General features: G+C 39.0%; 1 protein-coding gene across 1 annotated transcript in view; it reads left to right on the plus strand.

Moving 5' to 3' along the window:
• The window catches only part of agps (alkylglycerone phosphate synthase), a 32,435-nt gene that overhangs the window by 2,357 nt on the left and 12,145 nt on the right, over window positions 1-17,933 (plus strand). The window contains 15 exon segments of the mRNA XM_030124694.1: window positions 2,592-2,681; window positions 3,895-3,985; window positions 4,705-4,825; window positions 4,924-4,998; window positions 5,981-6,052; window positions 6,453-6,532; window positions 7,427-7,507; window positions 8,714-8,839; window positions 9,141-9,249; window positions 13,145-13,271; window positions 14,027-14,076; window positions 15,758-15,784; window positions 15,787-15,833; window positions 15,921-16,033; window positions 17,594-17,663. Of these exon segments, the coding sequence (XP_029980554.1) occupies window positions 2,592-2,681; window positions 3,895-3,985; window positions 4,705-4,825; window positions 4,924-4,998; window positions 5,981-6,052; window positions 6,453-6,532; window positions 7,427-7,507; window positions 8,714-8,839; window positions 9,141-9,249; window positions 13,145-13,271; window positions 14,027-14,076; window positions 15,758-15,784; window positions 15,787-15,833; window positions 15,921-16,033; window positions 17,594-17,663 (1,279 nt within the window).

A 17,933-nucleotide genomic window follows, 5' to 3' on the forward strand; every position in this document is an offset into this window, starting at 1 on the left:
GTAGTCTGTTATTGCCACATATTCTGAAATGAGAAGTAGCCTGTTCCCTCTTAGTTCAACTTTAAATTACATTGGGTGTTATCATCACGCTCAGATCAAAATGTCTTCTGGATGCAATTCAATACACAGCAGTTAATCAGTAGAACGATCACAGACGAAAGTTAATGTGGGAAAGGGAGCAGTCACAGGTAGCTTCCGATCATTTTATCAAACCACATCGGCCTCACCCCATATGTTTGTGTTTGGTTCAGTGAAAATCAGACTGGAGTAATATCTGATTGTTTCCAAGGCTATGATAAACTAAGGAAGTAGATTCAAATAACAATATTACTCACAATAATCCCTATCGGCTATGTCTTTTTTTCCACCAAATCATGCAACTCTAGCTTTTTACAATGAGTACCAAGTGTCTTTGCAGTTCAGAAATTCCTGTGGTTGCCCCTAAGTGGTAAAAGGCAAAAATCCTGATTTGCTGGTTGTGTTGGGGTTAGGTTAGATGTGGTTTTTCTTACTGTCACAACATCATTTCAACCCCAGAGCCGAGGCTGAAACTACAAATTTTGCTTGTTGCTTTTTATCTGTAAGCATAAATTACTCTGCTGCCACAGTGTTATGAAAATAGAATGAAATAAATAGTCTTTCACTTTTATTAATCCTAACATTATTTTCTTTTTTAATAATGAGTGACTGTTTTTTGTTATATTGGTTTAAATACTTACAGTTTAGATACATCACCTTCTGTTCAAAACATAACAAAGTCATCAGGACCTAATATTTTTAGCTTCTACGGGGCCAAAATTGTCAGCAGTCTGTACTCGCTGACCTTGTCACATGCCCTTTTTTCACAGTCAGTATGTTAAACAGCTTTGACAGGATGTCTGTAATGGTCAAGATGCATTTGGCTCAGTATGTAACTGTCTCATTTCAACTGTCCCTCTTAATCCCTAAGAAACTATGGTTTGGCAGGTGTTAATCTTAATTAGCATGTTAGCATCCCATCCTGTAGGAGCTATGAGTTATTGTTCTGTGAGGGATGTTTGAGATGTCTCTCTGCAAAGATTGTAAGTAGAGACCGTGAAGTCTATACAATATTTATATATATGTTTTTGTTCAAAGTGTTTTTGTTACATACTGAATCATTCAGAAAAGCATAATACAATCATTGTTTTTTGTTTTTTATACCTAAACCCATGAACAGTCCCACCCTGTTGCACCATAAAAAAAGATAATTGACAATAATAATAATAATAATAATAATAATAATAATGATAAATAGATAAGGAGTACAGATATTAGTCAAGACTTGTATTAATAAGACTACTGTGAAATAAGTGAGGGATCTACCTCTTTTATGTGATTCAGAACAGGTTGCCAGATATTGAAAAACTTATTGGCACATCCTCTTATAGAATATCTGATTTTTTCCAATGTTAAATGATGTAAAAGATCCAGAAACCAAGATTTAAATATTGGAGGTTGTTTATCTTTCCATTTAAGTAGTATTAGTCTACAAGCTAAAAGAGTTGTGAAGCCTATACAATATTACAACAGACAATGCAGTGTTTGTTTTTTTTTTAACTTCTGCTGACACTGGTTATAGAATGGACCCCAGGAGGGATACCATCAATACACAGGGTTTCTAAAAGCGTAAATTTAAACTCCAGTTATCTGAAAAAGAAGCAGTGTTTTACAGGTCAAATGTGAGTGTTTGACTGAAGCCTGTTGGAAAATATTGAATTTGAACACTAAAAGTAGGACCCTTGAGTATCAAGTTAGAAAAACATAAAGTCAAAAATACCATCAAACCACTGCCTCACCCAGTATTGTTCTGCATTTACATCAGGGGTATCACTAGAGTCCAGTCCCAACACAATGGAACATATAAAATGTCCTATATTGTGTTTATTGTGGTCTTAAAGACTTATATTTTATTTGTTGAAACCGGCAGAAACCCCAAGTATACTATATGTTTAAGAGATTTTGTTGAATTTCCAGACATTGGTTGGACTTTAAATGCTTATGATGTGGTTCTACATCAAACACAGATGCTGGTGGGCTGTTCATGTGGATGTCTCTGATAGGCCATAGCTTAAGGTTGTAAGCCCAGCACAAACTTTTAACTTCCTACCTTCTGTGAACTGATGCTAGACACCCACACATTAAACCTGAGCTGCAGTAAAACTAGCTCTGGAGAGTTCCTGCCAGGTGTCATTAAAGTAAAATATTTGGAGAGGCTTTCTTTGTTGACAGGTTTGTCATTTGAATGTGTCTCTTTTGTTTTTTTTATGACTTTGTTAGTAAGATTATGTGTCTGAGGTTGTACTCTGTGCTACATAGTGATAAAACCCAGGAATACCTGCATCCTGTAGAGCAAAATTGCTAAGAGATAGCTCGCCCCACTTTTAATTAAAAAACATGGAATGGAAATGGGATGAGTTGTGCAATAAAATGAGAAAACTTTGACATTTTCCAGTGACATTCTAAATGTCTAGCTGATTTAATGGTATTTATTGTTGTTTGATGTCGTAGGCTTTGTGTAGGAGGCGTATGAGGTGTGAACTTAACCTCTGCTAATATTTGTTTTTCCACAGGCAGGAGATTATGAAGTGGAACGGCTGGGGTTACGTTGATTCAAAATTCCAGTTTAATAAGAAAGGCCAAGCAGAATTCACTGGAAAAAGGTACAGCACGATAACATACTAACAGCTAAAATGTTCATGTTTATCTGTTGTTGGTTTATGAGGTCGTCTAATCTGTTACAGACATATTATCTGCAAGTACAGTAACCATGTCTAGATCCAGTGCTCATACTGTCTGCCAGCCTCGACCATTACGCATTGATCACTTTCACAGTCCAGTCCATAAAGACAGCTTTTCAAATCAGTTTCTGTCTCCTACGCTCACAGCAATGTGGTCCTACTGCCACCTAGTGGTTGGTATTCAGATGGACACTGATATCTGAGAAGGTCACTAGTGGTGATTTTTCAGCTTTTCCAAACTCTAATTAACAGAAAGCTCTGTCATTTGTTAAAGAAAGGAGTTGCCAATAATAATTCATGTGTGAATTGTGAGTGAAAATGATGTTTTCACTGGCTGATGGAAAATATTTTCAAAAATAAAGCCAGCTTTGTTAAAAGAGATGGAATCTGGCTTCAGGCTACACTAGCATCACCATGGATAGTTATGTTTTTGTTAGCTGCTTGTCATTCTTATCTCAAAAAGTGAGTCAGAGTTTTTTTTTTTGTTTTTTTTTTTTTAATCATGATGTTCAACTTTGGAAGAGACACTCTTGCCAATTGGATTGTAAATACACAGATCTGGCACAGTATGTATGAGGAGATGTGTTTTGAGTAATGAGTCGTGCTGAACAGGATGTGGCACAGCGAATGTTTTCCTCCTGTGCAAGAAGTTGCCACAAACCACTCTGTGCCTCCTCGAGTGAAAAGCTACCTGGGCGGCGTACAGCACCCTAGGCAGATGAATGAATGTCAGAGACCGAGTTCTCCTCCTCGCTGCTCTCTGTGACAGAGGTTTTTTCATTATAGAGTGTGTTTCATGGTCTCTTGGACAAAGGCAGACCACAGTTCCCTGATGGGCTGGCCCCGGCTGTGCCAGCAGCTCAATTATGCAAGGGATGGCGAGGGCGATCACAGGGACAGCACTGTCACTGCAGCTCTGCTTGCCTAATAACCTCATTGGACTGAAACCTCATACTCTATTCTTATTAGACACAGACTTGGTTTTGCAAATGAATCCACTAAGCCAAGCATTGAGATATTTTCAGTTATATTTTTTGTCTTCCACCATTGTTAATCACTAGTATGTGAAGCTTCTGTTAGATAGTCTGGGTTTTATTTTTTACCCCCCGCTGTTTCTGTCTTTTGTATAATCCAGATATAGGCTAAGCGGGATGGTCATGCCCGCTCTGAAAGAGTGGTTTGAAAGCACTTTTGGAGCCAGTCTGCAGCACAAAACCCCAGCATCAGTGAGTGAAATTCATGTTTGTTTGTCATTAGAACTATGTGGTATGAGAAAACCTCAAATCCTGACATAAATCATTTTAATGTTTAAAAGACGATGCATACAATGATATAATACACATATATAATGACCATATTGAAATGTTTCTTAATAGTGAACTCAACAAATAATAGTCGCATAGCAACATTTGATTATTTATCTTCTTTTATTTAGAGTTCTTGTACAGATTTCCATTAAATATGTAACTATCAATTACTAGTGTATAAAATCTAAAAAAAGCAAATAGATACATAAAATAAATATCATACTAAATTGTGAATACGGTCAAAATATCAAAACTAAAGATGAAAACTGTTTTTAAAAGTGTTTATTTGTTGCAGAAAACAAAAGTGAATACGGGTCATCAATGTAAACATCTGGTTTGTTTCAAGCTTAAACTATAATGGCCTAAAATGGGTTACAGTAACATGCAAAGACACTGCATCCATGCATTTTAGAAGAAAAAAAAAGTCCAAATGCTGAATAATATTGCTGTGAACAATTGTGGTTTGCGATATGTCAAAATAAAAGATAGAGTATAATATGAATGACTTTTCTGTTGTAACACAATATGCATATCGTCATATCTCACAGCCCTATTCATCATGTTTTCAGTGAAGGGTAAATTAATAACATGTAGTTACAACACAGATACTAAAACCACAATGTTTTGCTCTGTCTCAGGCCATTCCAAATAGCAGCGCTGTACAACCTCCCATTCTTAATGAGGCCTTCGTGGAGGATTTGAAATCCACAGGTATTCCCTTCTCTCAAGACGCAGAGGACCGAGTTTTCCGCGCTCACGGTAAGATAAGCTTAGAGGAAACCCAGGGCTCTTCCATGTGTTCATCATGTTCAAATTTATGTCAGCCACTGTCAGCTCATTTGTGCATTTTCTTCCAGGGCATTGCTTACATGAGATCTTTGCCCTGCGAGAAGGAAAAGTTGGTCGTGTTCCAGATATGGTGGTGTGGCCAAGTGAGTTCTAAGCTTTGTCGTCTCTGCATTTTTTATCGGCCTGTTTTTATCCTCCCACATAGTATAACTGATCCTCCTACTGGCTTATGTGATTTAAAGGGTTAATCTCTGCAGAGGCAGGGATATTAATATGTATGAGTGGAAGCCTAATAAGAAGCGTCAGGGGGAGGACGGTTGACACCCAATATTCAGCAGTCTGGCCCTGTACTCCGCATCCGTGAATTATGATTCTGAGATTGGTTTTCTGTTGTTATGGCTGGCACTATTTTATCATGCAAATGAGTGTTGACTGATTGTTGAAACTTGATTAGCAGTCTCCCAAATGAGCAGCAAATCACCAAGCAAATGTAAGCATTCTTTCTTCCACACTGGCACCAAATTTTAGTTTTCTTTTAACCTTTCGAAAGCATCCTCCTCTGTGAGGTGACTAACACATATCCCGGCCTGTAATTTGCATTCCTCAGTTGTCTTTAAAAGTCAAGCTCAGTGCTTTAAGTGGAGCTTTAGTGTGTTGAACTGTAATCTGTAGGCTGAGGCTGTGTGTTTAATTAGATAGCAAAATGGAACAGAATGCAGGCATTTCTCTCTGGCTCTAAAAGCACTCGGGGCTGGTCAAGCACAGCCATGTAGGTGGGTATTGCTACTCTTCCCACTTGCTCGCCACTCCAGTGTGAATGGATGAGGGCTCCATGACCGGCTAAAACACATTTGTATTGATCCAGTACATCCCACCTCAGAGAGCGTAGCTTCATGCTGTCTGGCTTCGCCTGAGGAAAGCCCCGGGCAAATCAAAAACATCAGGCAAATCTGAAACTGTTTTCTTCTGGTCTCCCTGCTCTAATAGCTCAGGCCATATACATCCATGCATCATCTTTTTTATACTAATAGGGTTAAACGCTGTCTTTTATTTCCTTTGCCATGTTTCTTCTCTTGTTATTATAGTTTCCTCTCATTTTTAAAATGATAATCTGTGTCTTTACAGGCAACCACAATGATGTAGTGAAAATTGTCGAACTGGCATGCAAACACAATGTTTGTTTGATACCATATGGAGGTGAGTCATTAAATCAAAGGCTCTGATCAGCATAACAGGCTGATATATACAAGCATCTGAACAACAGTAATTACATTTCATGTGCTGTGATAAACGATTTTCCCCTTTTCTTCTTTTTAATTCATGAAGCATTTCCATGTTGAATTTTTTGTTTTATTCTGTTTTACAGCAGAAAAATAAGAACATTCCTTGGGACACTAATGAAATTTACATGTAATGGGTTACTTATCAGTTTTACATGACTGTTTAAGTTACTCAATGTTATGACAAGGTTGAGGTTGGATATAGAGCTAGATTTATGCTAGCCTATGAAATAAAACTGTGTTTACATCATGAAAATAAAAACAAGAAAGTGTTATAATATCTGTAATTTTTGTTGTGTTTTTTCTTTTTTCTTCAGGAGGAACAAGCGTCTCTAGTGCCCTAGAGTGCCCCCCAGAGGAAACTCGCACCATCGTCTCTGTGGATACCTCGCAGATGGTATATAACAACACCTTTGTGAACAATGTGAAACATTTCGTAAAGAACAAAAAAACTAATTGAAAAAATAATCATCCTGTGCTGAACTAGTGTGACCAGAATAAACCGTGTAACCGTGACATTAGTTATCGTTTATCATGGAATCCCAGTGCACCCGCCATGAACCTGATAATGTTTCATGAGCTGTAATATAAAATGGTGAATATCACAGTCAGTAAGTACAGTGTGGCCCTTTGATCCAGGCCCACGTGGAGCTGATTTATAAGCTGCCTGGATGCTGCTAGCCTAGCAGTCATGGAACTTGGTGCCATGGACACCAGTGGCCACTGTTCTGTGTCAGGGGGTCAGAGGTGAGGTGGCTCCAAAGGAAGCACATGAAAGGAGCAGTATGGTCGGGACATAAACTTTATTACCTCTGGAGAATAATTGATGGCAGGTGTGAAATGACCTCCTGTAGGTAGGGGTAGGCCACGTACCCAGCAGCCCAAATAAGAGGCATATATTTGGAATTAGATGTTAAATTTTAGTTTAACCTTGAGGAGACTGACTGTTGTCTCCGTCCTGTAGCCTCTCTGCACACATTTATCTTGGACACGTGACAGTCAGGCTAGAAGGACATGCTAGTGCAAATCTTCCAGTACTGTAAGCAAACTGCCAAAGGGCTCTCTCAATGGACCGCTGACGAGGGCAGTGTTTATGTCTGAGTCTAAGATATTTTGGGTTAACATGGCAGATGTGGGTTCAGATGATAGAAAAGGTGGCGGAGGTGCACAGCTACACTGTACATCAAATAAATGCTTTGGTTGTAGAAAATAAAAGTATTGTCTGTTATATTGCATGCACATGTTTTCACAAGGTTTCTGCTGCGCTCAGTCATTTCTTTGTTATCCACAGAACCGCATTTTGTGGATTGATGAGAAGAACTTAACTGCCCATGTGGAAGCTGGCATCGTTGGTCAGGAATTGGAGAGATTGGTAAGTGTTGCTCATCCATCCATATTCACCCACAAAAGAGCCTACATTACAACCAAATGCTGCACAAACAATCAAGCTGTGTTACCACTCACACACAGGTTGTCCATGCTCAGTCACCTTGGTAACTCTTTGCCCAGTAGGTGTGACAGTGTTTAGGAAAGAGATTCGAACAGGAGCAGCGTGTTGAAAGGGGGAGATTAGGGAGTGAGGCGGCGGTCATGAGCAGATGGCACCATCACGCTAATTCAGAAAAATGGAGAAGGAGCAGGCGTTTGATGTAGAGGAATGCGTGAGTTGCATCTAAAGCAGATCACCTCTGCATTTTGACTAGGCTGTTTGATGGAGCAGATGGGTCTGCATTATAAACTGCCTTCCAGGGGAGTGATGTTATAAAATAAGGCCTGACTTCACCTCATCTTGTGATGACTGCTTGTGGTGATGATTGCTGCTCTACTTCAAGGACCTTTTCTTCTTATTACTCTTATTGCTTGTCCTTATTCCATATTTTTAATATATGTTTTACCACAGCATACAGTTATTAAGGCGTTTGGGTGCCTTTTGTGAAATTGATAAAGAGGTCAAAAATTCTATTTCATAGATGATTAGGGTAGCTAAAATTTTTAAAAGTGACAAAAAATACATCACCAAATTATGCCAATAGCGTGGCAAAAGACTAAAATGTTATAAGATGACCTTATTTACACAGTCACTGGAGCTATGTAAACTGAACATGGATTACGACTGCCTGGGACAGAGTTTGTAAAATCCACTGACTTAAATTGAGTTTGAATAAGTTCAGTTTATGTTCTGTCATTTTACTAGTGTACATTTAAAAAAAATGTAAACGTGTCAACTGTACGTATGCCTTTTATTTTACATCCGAGCTCAAGTAAAGCAGTGGAAAAAGGCACAGATCTCTTTTTAGTCTTTTCGTGCTTTTTCCACTTGGTTTATTTTAAGCTGTTATAAAAAATCTATGATGCCATAAAACCCGAGTTTAAGCATTGCAGCACAGAGAGAGCTTCAATTATTTTTCCTCTTTGCTTGCTGATTCTTCTTACTTGTTATTATGACATTCTTGTGGATTTACAATGTCACTGTTTTCCAAATAATTTTGGCTCACTTTTAATAGCAACAATAAATGTGTGTGTGTATGTGTTTGTGTGTGTGTGCGTGCGTTTGTGTTTGTGTTTTTTTTTTCCACAGCTTAATGAGAGCGGCTACTGTACAGGGCATGAACCTGACTCCATGGAGTTCAGCTCCTTGGGGGGCTGGGTAGCAACCAGAGCATCAGGCATGAAGAAGAACATCTACGGCAATATTGAGGACCTGGTGGGTCACCTCCCCTCCCCTTTCACATGTTTGTTCCAAACACTGAATGACAGGACACAGGAGTTAGTGCTCAGTCATTAGAAAGGAAATTATTAGCAGAACTTTGTGGACTTTGCCCTCACCTCTAAAATGCGGCGGTCACTTTGTCAGTTAGAGAATGTAGTCAGGCACGTACCAGGCATTCAGACACTCAAACGCAGAAACATAAATGTGCATTTCATGTCTAAATCTTCACTGTAATTTACTGCTTATATATTAATTGTTGACACTGTTTATCGTGTTGCTCTTATTGACTTAATAGGTCGTCCACATAAGAATGGTGACCCCACAAGGTGTGATAGAAAAGAGTTGTCAAGGCCCACGCATGTCCACCGGTCCAGATATCCACCACTTCATCTTGGGCTCAGAAGGTTTGTTAACTCTGTCATGTGATTTTCAATACACCACGGTTTGTGGGCTTGTGTACAGATGCTGTTTGCTAATGTGGATTTGTGTGCATGCCTGAAAGTCATTGTGATAAAACAGTAACATCAGGACAGTTCTCATGCTGTGAGCTTCTTACACATTAACCAGTTTGGTGGAAAAGTGATGTGGAGGTTTGGGTGTGGGGGGTTTAGTTAGGAACCAGCAAGTGTCCTCCCCATCCCATCTGCAGTGCCCTGTCCTTGTGAATGCCCACAGAGAATACTGCCATATGCCAGGTTCCCCCTACATAATGAGGAGGTTCACAGACTCTTGGCATCACTATGTTAAACAGCTGTGGGTACAAACTTTATATTCGCCCTACAAAGCTCAGCAATCTGCTCCCTGACTGAGCTTGGATGACTGCAAAAATCTCCATTTGTACTCATTAAAAGTGATTTCAATTCTAGGACAACATCGATATATAAGCTAAAAATCAAACAGGACACATTCAGAGCAGAAGTACTATAGTATTTTTTATTTTCATATAGTCATTCAGTTAGGCGTTTACCTTGAAATTAGTTTCACTTACTTTTGAGTGCATAAGTAGTTGTATATTTGTTTTATTTTGAGGAAATGGTCACTTTTTAAAGTATTTTTAGCAATTAATTTTAGCATAAAAAATGGCCTTGAGTTAAGAAAGCAAAAAAAGGTAGTATGAAAGAAAATATGACACAAAGCTGATTTTTACCTGCATCTGCGTTTCGTTTTAGTTATGATGCGCCATTAATTATTATTTTTTTATTATATTTGCTTTTCCCAGTTAACAAATTTGGTAGTGTTAATTTTAGCTCTCATTAACTACAATAACTTCTACCTTCCAAATGTCATAACTTCCAAATGTACCCGTTTATAGAGTCAAAATAATAAAAATAGCTAAAGGTTTTATTCTGTGTCAGAGATTAGACAGGACCACACGTTGTGGGACTGTGCGTTCTTCTGGGAGGCTGAAACCACGAGGTCGCACAACAACATCGCCTCATTAAAATTATCTACCTCTTCACCCCAGAAACCCCATCCTGCAGCCTGACAGTAGGCCACAACAGCAACAAAGCACTGCACCAAAACCATCACCGGTGCTCTGCATGTTAAGTGGAACGCATCCATTTTATCAGAAATTACTGTGAAACCTCAAGCCTTTCATTCATAGCACAACAAGCAGGTCTCTCTATCTCTTTGACCTTGAAGTAGCCTGAATGCAAAGTATGTTCTGTTGCAACTAGTGTAAAGAAGGCTTGAAATAATCAATGTTAATCCTTTTCTCTTTTAAACTCCACTCGACCGTGGAGGATGTAATGTAGGTATGTGAAGCCAACCAGTGCTAATCTAATGTTGCACTGAGTCAATGCTTTGATTCAGCAATGGTGCCTCACAGTGGACTGTGGCGATGTTGTCTGCACTGTTTATTTTGTCATGATAAGAGCAGACACACTCCAAATGTTGAAAAGTCGCCCTCCCTATATACTAATCTTGTAGTGTGAGGTTCGTTTATAATAAAAATGACTTAAGCCACTATAACACATCAGTGAATTTCTTTTATTCACATGAGAGTGTTTTTATGACCTTGCTTGTTTTCATTACTCCCCTTTCCTCCTCCCAAGCACAGTCGCTCCTCCCAAGCATCTCTCTCTCTCTCTCTCTCTCTCTCTCTCTCCTGACTCCTCCTCTTTCGCTCCCTCAGTGGCTCCTCCCATGTCCCGTCATGTGGGAGGAGCCTGGGGATGTGTCTTGACTGAGGTGTGTAATGGGACTCACATGTTTTCTGCTGGGCCACTAGGGAAGCAGCGGTGTGGTATGTAGTGTCACGTTGGAGGGCTCATTAACCACTCATAACAAACAGAGGAAGTCAACGCACCGGTGATGTTTGGGATACGTGTATCTTTAAATACACACCATGTGTATCAATGCAGGAAACTGGGGACAGAGCAACAAGTTTGTTCACACACAACATAAAATGAGGACTGCAAAGAATAAATTTTATATTGTGATTTTTTTAGAGGGGCAACATATGGTGGAAGTATTCAATGTATAATGATAGAAGGATGAACAACAGACATGTACACTCCTGATCAAATTTCAAGACCAGCTGAAAAATTGCAAGGAATTCCACCTTTTGTACTGATGGATTTTAAAAAGGTTCTAAGTAGAGTTTCAAAACGCAAAAGAAGAAATGGGAGTGAGACAAAAAAATTGAGTAAGCAATTTATCGAAACAAAGTGAGGCCTTGCTTATGCAGCTCAACAATCCAACCACGTTTAAGAGAGAAAGCTTTTTTGCCTTTGCCTTCAGGAGATCATGACAGAGTGATACCTGACAGAAAATGATATTGGATCCAGATTTTTTGCACAGATTTTGGCTTTTAAAGGCTGTAGTCTCAATTTTTGATCGGCTGATGAACAGTTTATTTCAGTGTAATTGTTGTTTCAATAAATAGCTTATTCAGTGTTTTTTTTTCTCACTCCCCATTTCATCTTTTCACATTTTGAAACTCTACTTAGAACTTTCTTAAGATCCAACAGTGTAAATGTAAATTCATGCAATTTTTCAAATTGTCTTAAAATTTTGATCAGGAGTATACTATGAGGATCTAGAACCAGCTACATTTTTAACCACTGATTCTATGACAGTTATTTCATCTCAGTACTGAAATATGTTCTTTATTGTATATTATGGCCATAGGTCATATTTTATCAGTAGACATACCATACCAGGTACATAGCAGATGTGAATAAGATAATACAGTGACAAGGAAACTAGATTGAACAACGTAAAGGAAACTCAGGCTAAGTAGTTATGGTTGGTCCTCATTTTACCTCAAAGGCTGAACATCGGTGACTACTTAAAGACAAAAAGTTACTCATCAAGTAAATGTATATATACATAGCAAAGTGAAGAAGTAACAGTCAGAACATCTATATGAATGAGCAGCTTAAACTTTTACTAGCAACACATTAGTCTTGGATAGCTATATACTGATAGCAGTATGTTGATCTCAGAAAAAACTTACAATCTTAAATAAAAAAATAAAAGGTTGTACAATAAATGTGCCCACATCTACCCATGTGTAAGAAGATGTGAATTTTGACAAATCAAAGAGAATTGACAAATGTAACAGTGTAAAACAGCAACTGCAGTGGAGTAGTGGTGATGATGGTTTAATTTTACCAACAGTACAAATATCACAAATATACATTTTACAAAGCTAGCATGTATAATAGTATTAGAAATAATACATGAATACAGGACTCTGCTTGACTACATAGGAATACTGCATTAGCCTGGGCTTCAATGAAAATTTCATATGTACACTCAGTCCACGTGTTAGGAAACTGGCTACTAGAAAGAGATTTCAGCACAGTCACAATCTATTTCTTTTGTAATAATGGATATTAATGCTAGAAAGTAATGTTTCGAGCAGCAGTCATATTCGCTGTGAAAAGAGTAGACACTCTGGTTTCCAATCAGGAAATGTGACGCCTCAAACAGCAGCAGCAATGGTCGACAGTTTTCAGGGTCATTAGGTCAACCAGAGCTTCCATCATACCTGCATATATGGTGTTGCTGTTGGCCTCTCTGCCTTTGATAGAGCCCCTGCTTTATTCCTTAAGCTTTTAGCTGAATAAATCTTAGTTGTCCCCCAGTGTGTGGTAGAAAAACCAGAACTACTAGGTGAAATGTGAGACAAAGGTCAACCCAGACCCTTGGACATGTACCAGAACCCTGTAAAACAGTCTGCTTTTCCCTCTAAAAGGGGTTAGGTCATATAAATTGTGGGAACTGGCTTATTGCTTTTTATTTTTTCTTGTATTTAATCTATTATCTCTTGCTGTGATTTTCCTGCAGGAACTCTGGGTGTGGTCACTGAGGTAACAATGAAGATTCGTCCAATGCCAGAATATCAGAAATACGGCTCAGTGGTATTCCCAAACTTTGAGCAGGGAGTTGCCTGCCTTCGAGAGGTTGCCAACAGGTAATATGTTAATCTATCCTTAAACACATTCTGGTCTGTTTTCCTGTATCAACACGAGACTGGAAACTTTTAAGGTTTGCCCAAAATTGCAATAAATAAACATACCTTCAATTCAAAAATGCACTTATGAGTCATCTATAGAAATCTATAGAAAATGTTCTGTATTTTCCAACCATCTGCTCTTGGTTAAAACCAAAAGAGTTTAACACCTCCTGTAGCAACTCCACAATAAATTAGTCTTGTAAAAATTAGACATGTGTTGGAATGTTTTACTGCTTATCATGTGCAGAAAGAGTTTATCAGTGCTCCTTGACCACCAGTGGATCAGGACGTACAGTATTACTAATGTTACCTCGAAGCCCTAACAAGCGAAACTCCACCGTCCTCTGGAGGCTGCTGCTTATTGTATATGAGTGTGGTCTAATCAGAGAGCTTTTCATCAATTCAGCATGTTGATGAGTGGATAATGAGTGGATTAGTGCAATGTGCTTTCTTTGAAACTGATGTTGTCAGAATGAGCATACATAAAACTAAGTGGCTTCACATCAGATATTTTAGTGCCTACACTTTTTCATAGAATGTAAAAGGAAATACGTCAAGGGTACAGTAGGTATTCATCACTTTTCATCAGATTCTCAGGACTGTGCATTTAGGATGCATGAAAAATTACTGGCTGAATTTGGTTCGGTGAAAACTTGACAGCATTCGATCTGTTACACTTTTTTTTTTCTTTTCTTTTTTTTTTTTTTTACCAGAGATGTGCTCCAGCATCATCGGCTCATGGATAATGAACAGTTTAAATTTGGTAAGTTTTGTTTGCTCATTGTTGTTGAAATCCAACTGAGATATACTGCTTTGTTTTTAAGTGGCATCATTATCTCTTAAAACTTTCACAAATGTACTTTCACTTAACAAGAAGAAAGAAAAAAGCAAGATGAAATGAAGATGAAATAGATATGAGAAAGTTCATTTTGCAAAACAATAATAATCAAGTCTGAAACAAACGTCCTCCTACTTCCATTATGCATTAACCTTAATACACATGTCCATATCCACATAATACACACATGCATAAAGTACATAAATGCACATACTTATCATCACATAACCCCAGATCACCACACATATAGACACGTATACATGTGTTCCAAAGCTGGACCTAACCCTTTGGCTTTGCAAGAACACACAACCAATGACACACTTTTAACCCAAAGCACAATAGTAATCATCATTTTGAGTAGAAATTTGTTTCTCATAGTTGATTTCTTGAGCGTGTGACTGGTGTTTTATTGATGAACTGCACACCCCTGAGAAAAGAGCAGCGACTGGCAGCGGTGCAGCATGAAATGATTTTACCTGCTACAACCCCAGATTGTTACATTGATTATTTCAGCTGCAGAATAGCCACATACACAGAGCCAAACAATTGAAACGCAATGAAAAATGACCCTGGCCAAAATTAAGTAGTTGTTAACATTGAAGTTTTATGATGTTGTTGTAGAGGAATGCATCTGGTATTGCCACAGATCTCTGTAAAGTTCGCCATTCTCCTGGGATCTCATTATCTTCCCTATATTTCCACTTTTCACAGAGTAGGCACTTCTTAGCATTAAGTAGGGAGGATGAAGCGACCAGGTTTTTCACTAATAACTGAAACTCATGGCTCTATGATACCTTCTTGGGCTTATTAGCGGCTTGTCCTTACTTTTAATCATGCTGGCTGTTGAGTAAGGAGAGTTGATGTATTCACAGGTCCTCTTCAGTTTGGGACTACAGTTACAATTTAGCGCTGCCTGTCGTGATACACAAGATGAAAAATGAGAATGTTGTAGTAAGTAGCAGTGACTATTGATATGCAGAATATATGACCAAACCACAGAGGGGAGAGTTAAAAGTAAAATGATGCACAGTGTAGGTGTAATTTTCTCTCTCTGGATGTTGAGTATTTAATTAACGAGTATGATGGCTGCAAAAGACCTAAAAGACCTGCAATCAAATTTTGGAATGAAAACAATTAGGACACTAAGTGATGAAGAGACTTGAGCATGGGGGGAAATAAATGAACTGTTAAGTCTCGGCAACATCACCCGTGACTACCCTGCTGTGATTGATAACCATCCCATTGGCCCCAGCCCCTCATTTTCACTTGTCCACAGGCGCTTTGTGCGTCCGATCAGGAATAAATCAAAAGTGTGGGTGAGGAAGACGGATATCAGTGTGTCAACCCCACTTCCCTTCGGAAACCCTCTGATTTATAGCCGCTGTCGCTGGCAGCCACTGGCCAGTTGTAAAGTTATTCAAATGTTACCATTTATTTTTCCTCCTTTTGTTTGAAACTCCAAATAAATCTGACACACTGTGCCCTCTTACAGGATGCTAAAATAAGCAGTGTGTGACTAATGTGTGACTAAATTAGCAGTTATTGAGGCCCGCTTTATTGTGAGTAATTTTAGTCGAGTTGACCCTTATCACTAATGTTTTTGCAGGTCATGCACTAAAGCCACAAGTATCGTCAATTTCACTTCCTTTTTGGATGGATTGAAGAAATTCTACATCACTAAGGTGAGAATTAATGGAAGCTGTGCACATCACCAGTTGCTTTGCTGTAATGTTTTTCACGACAAATGAATCGGCTGCCTTAATCTCCAGTTCAAAGGGTTCGACCCCAACCGCTTGTGTGTTGCCACCCTGCTGTTCGAGGGAGACCGTGAGAGGGTCTTGCAGCATGAGAAGCAAGTTTATGACATTGCTGCGAAATTTGGGTAAGTGGCTGTTCTCCTCTCCTTCTTCTTTTTTTTCAATCACAACATAAAATAGTACGAAACAACAGAAATCATGAAGAAGATTTTAGCTGAACTTGAAAGAAGTCTCTATAAGCAGACAATATATAGTTGGAGAGAAAAAGATGGAGAAGCCCTGCTCCACACTTCACACTTGGTCTTCCACTCAGTAGTTTGTCTTGTGCGGATTGATGGATCACCTGTGGATGTCCTCATGTCAGGCCAGCCTTTTCTGTGAAAGTGGGTGGGGTGTGGGCAGTGATAGTAGGGCACAGCCACTCTTAGGACAGCAGCAGGGTGAGGGAACACAGCTTGGGTGTGCTTTACCGTTGTGATTGATCATGAAACGGATCAATGAGGACGTTCTACCTGTCAGCCTTTGAGGGAGTCACGCTCTATCCTCAGACTGTTTTGTACAGGATGTGCCCTAACGTATATTAAGCTTTCTGTCCACTAGGGTAACGTGAATAATTACTTTTTACTGGCGGTTTTGAGATGACTGTCAAGTCAGAAGTTCCATCACACAGTTGTCACATAGTTAAAAACTTATAAATGTTCAGTCATTTACTGATGTATAATAAATGAGCTGACACATTTCTTTTGGGATCACTGTATTTACATTAAAATATGCTAGAATTAAAGGTATGTACTTTGAAAAACAAAAGGTTGAAAGATCAAACACTGACCCTGTGACTTCTTTTTAACACTACTTTGAGAGGGTATGGTACATTGTTGTCAACTTATTTTTTATAGTTATAGGTCAAAACATCTTTGCTGTTACTATGTGTAAACTACTTGGATCACAATCAGCTTGCAGAAAAACCAAAACCAGATCATGTAATTATACTCTTTGACAGGAATTTTACCAATTTAAAGGGTGGAAAAAAAGCCAAGATATACAAGTGGGTGACAAATTAAAGGAAAAACCAACATAAAGCGACTTAAAAATGTGCCGTGTGTACAACAGTACATTCATTACAGCTGTAGATTGAACACAGGATAGACACCAGGATGATGACAGGATTTTTGTTTATTTACACTTAATATTTCATGCATACTGTCCTGTTGGTGTCCCTCTTTGGCTCAACGTCCATATTTAGATTTATCTGGACTCCTTTTCTGGTAGTAGTTGCCCAATTAAATCATAAGAAACCTGTCAGTTACACACAGTGTCCTGTATTTTATTGCATTATTCCAGAGAAATCATCGCCACCTCTCAGATCATGTACCAGTGATGGATTAGTGCGGTTTCTGTGAGGAATATTTTCTTCTGGTGTTAGGAAGCAGGAAGAAGGGTGGAAATCAATGTAGTGATTTTCTAATGAGCTTGCCCTGATTAGTTTGGGTGGTAGATGAAAATTTGATTACACACTACAGGTGATGGATGTGTGGCTGACCTGTGGCGATGCACAGAGCATAGCGTCATTGATCCGTACATTGTTGGATTGACAGGCTCCCAAGCAGCTGTTCAAAGGAGGAGCAGTACGTCCAACAAAGCTAAAGAAAGAGCTGTTAAATATTAACCCTGTTATCTGCTTCCAGGGGCCTGGCAGCAGGAGAGGACAATGGGCAGAGGGGCTACATGTTGACCTTCGTCATCGCTTACCTCCGGGTGGGTTGCTCCTCTGGCTTTTCTTTTTTTTTCCTCTGGAATTGATGGGCAGGTGGGGCGGGCAGCTGGGGAGGGGGACAGTCCTGACAGGAGACCTCTGACAGCACATTGGATGGAGAACAACACAAAAAGGTTGCAGAATGTGACCTTAGGAGCTCTTTGATTTGATGTGGTCACATTTGCTGTCAGGGATTCGAATACTGAGGTATCTGCTTCAAAAGAAGAACCCAGTGGTTCCAGTCAATAACAATGGAGATTTGTTTTAAGTCA

The sequence above is a fragment of the Sphaeramia orbicularis genome, chromosome 21 (genome assembly GCF_902148855.1).
Source record: "Sphaeramia orbicularis chromosome 21, fSphaOr1.1, whole genome shotgun sequence".
Taxonomy (NCBI): Eukaryota; Metazoa; Chordata; class Actinopteri; order Kurtiformes; family Apogonidae; genus Sphaeramia; species Sphaeramia orbicularis.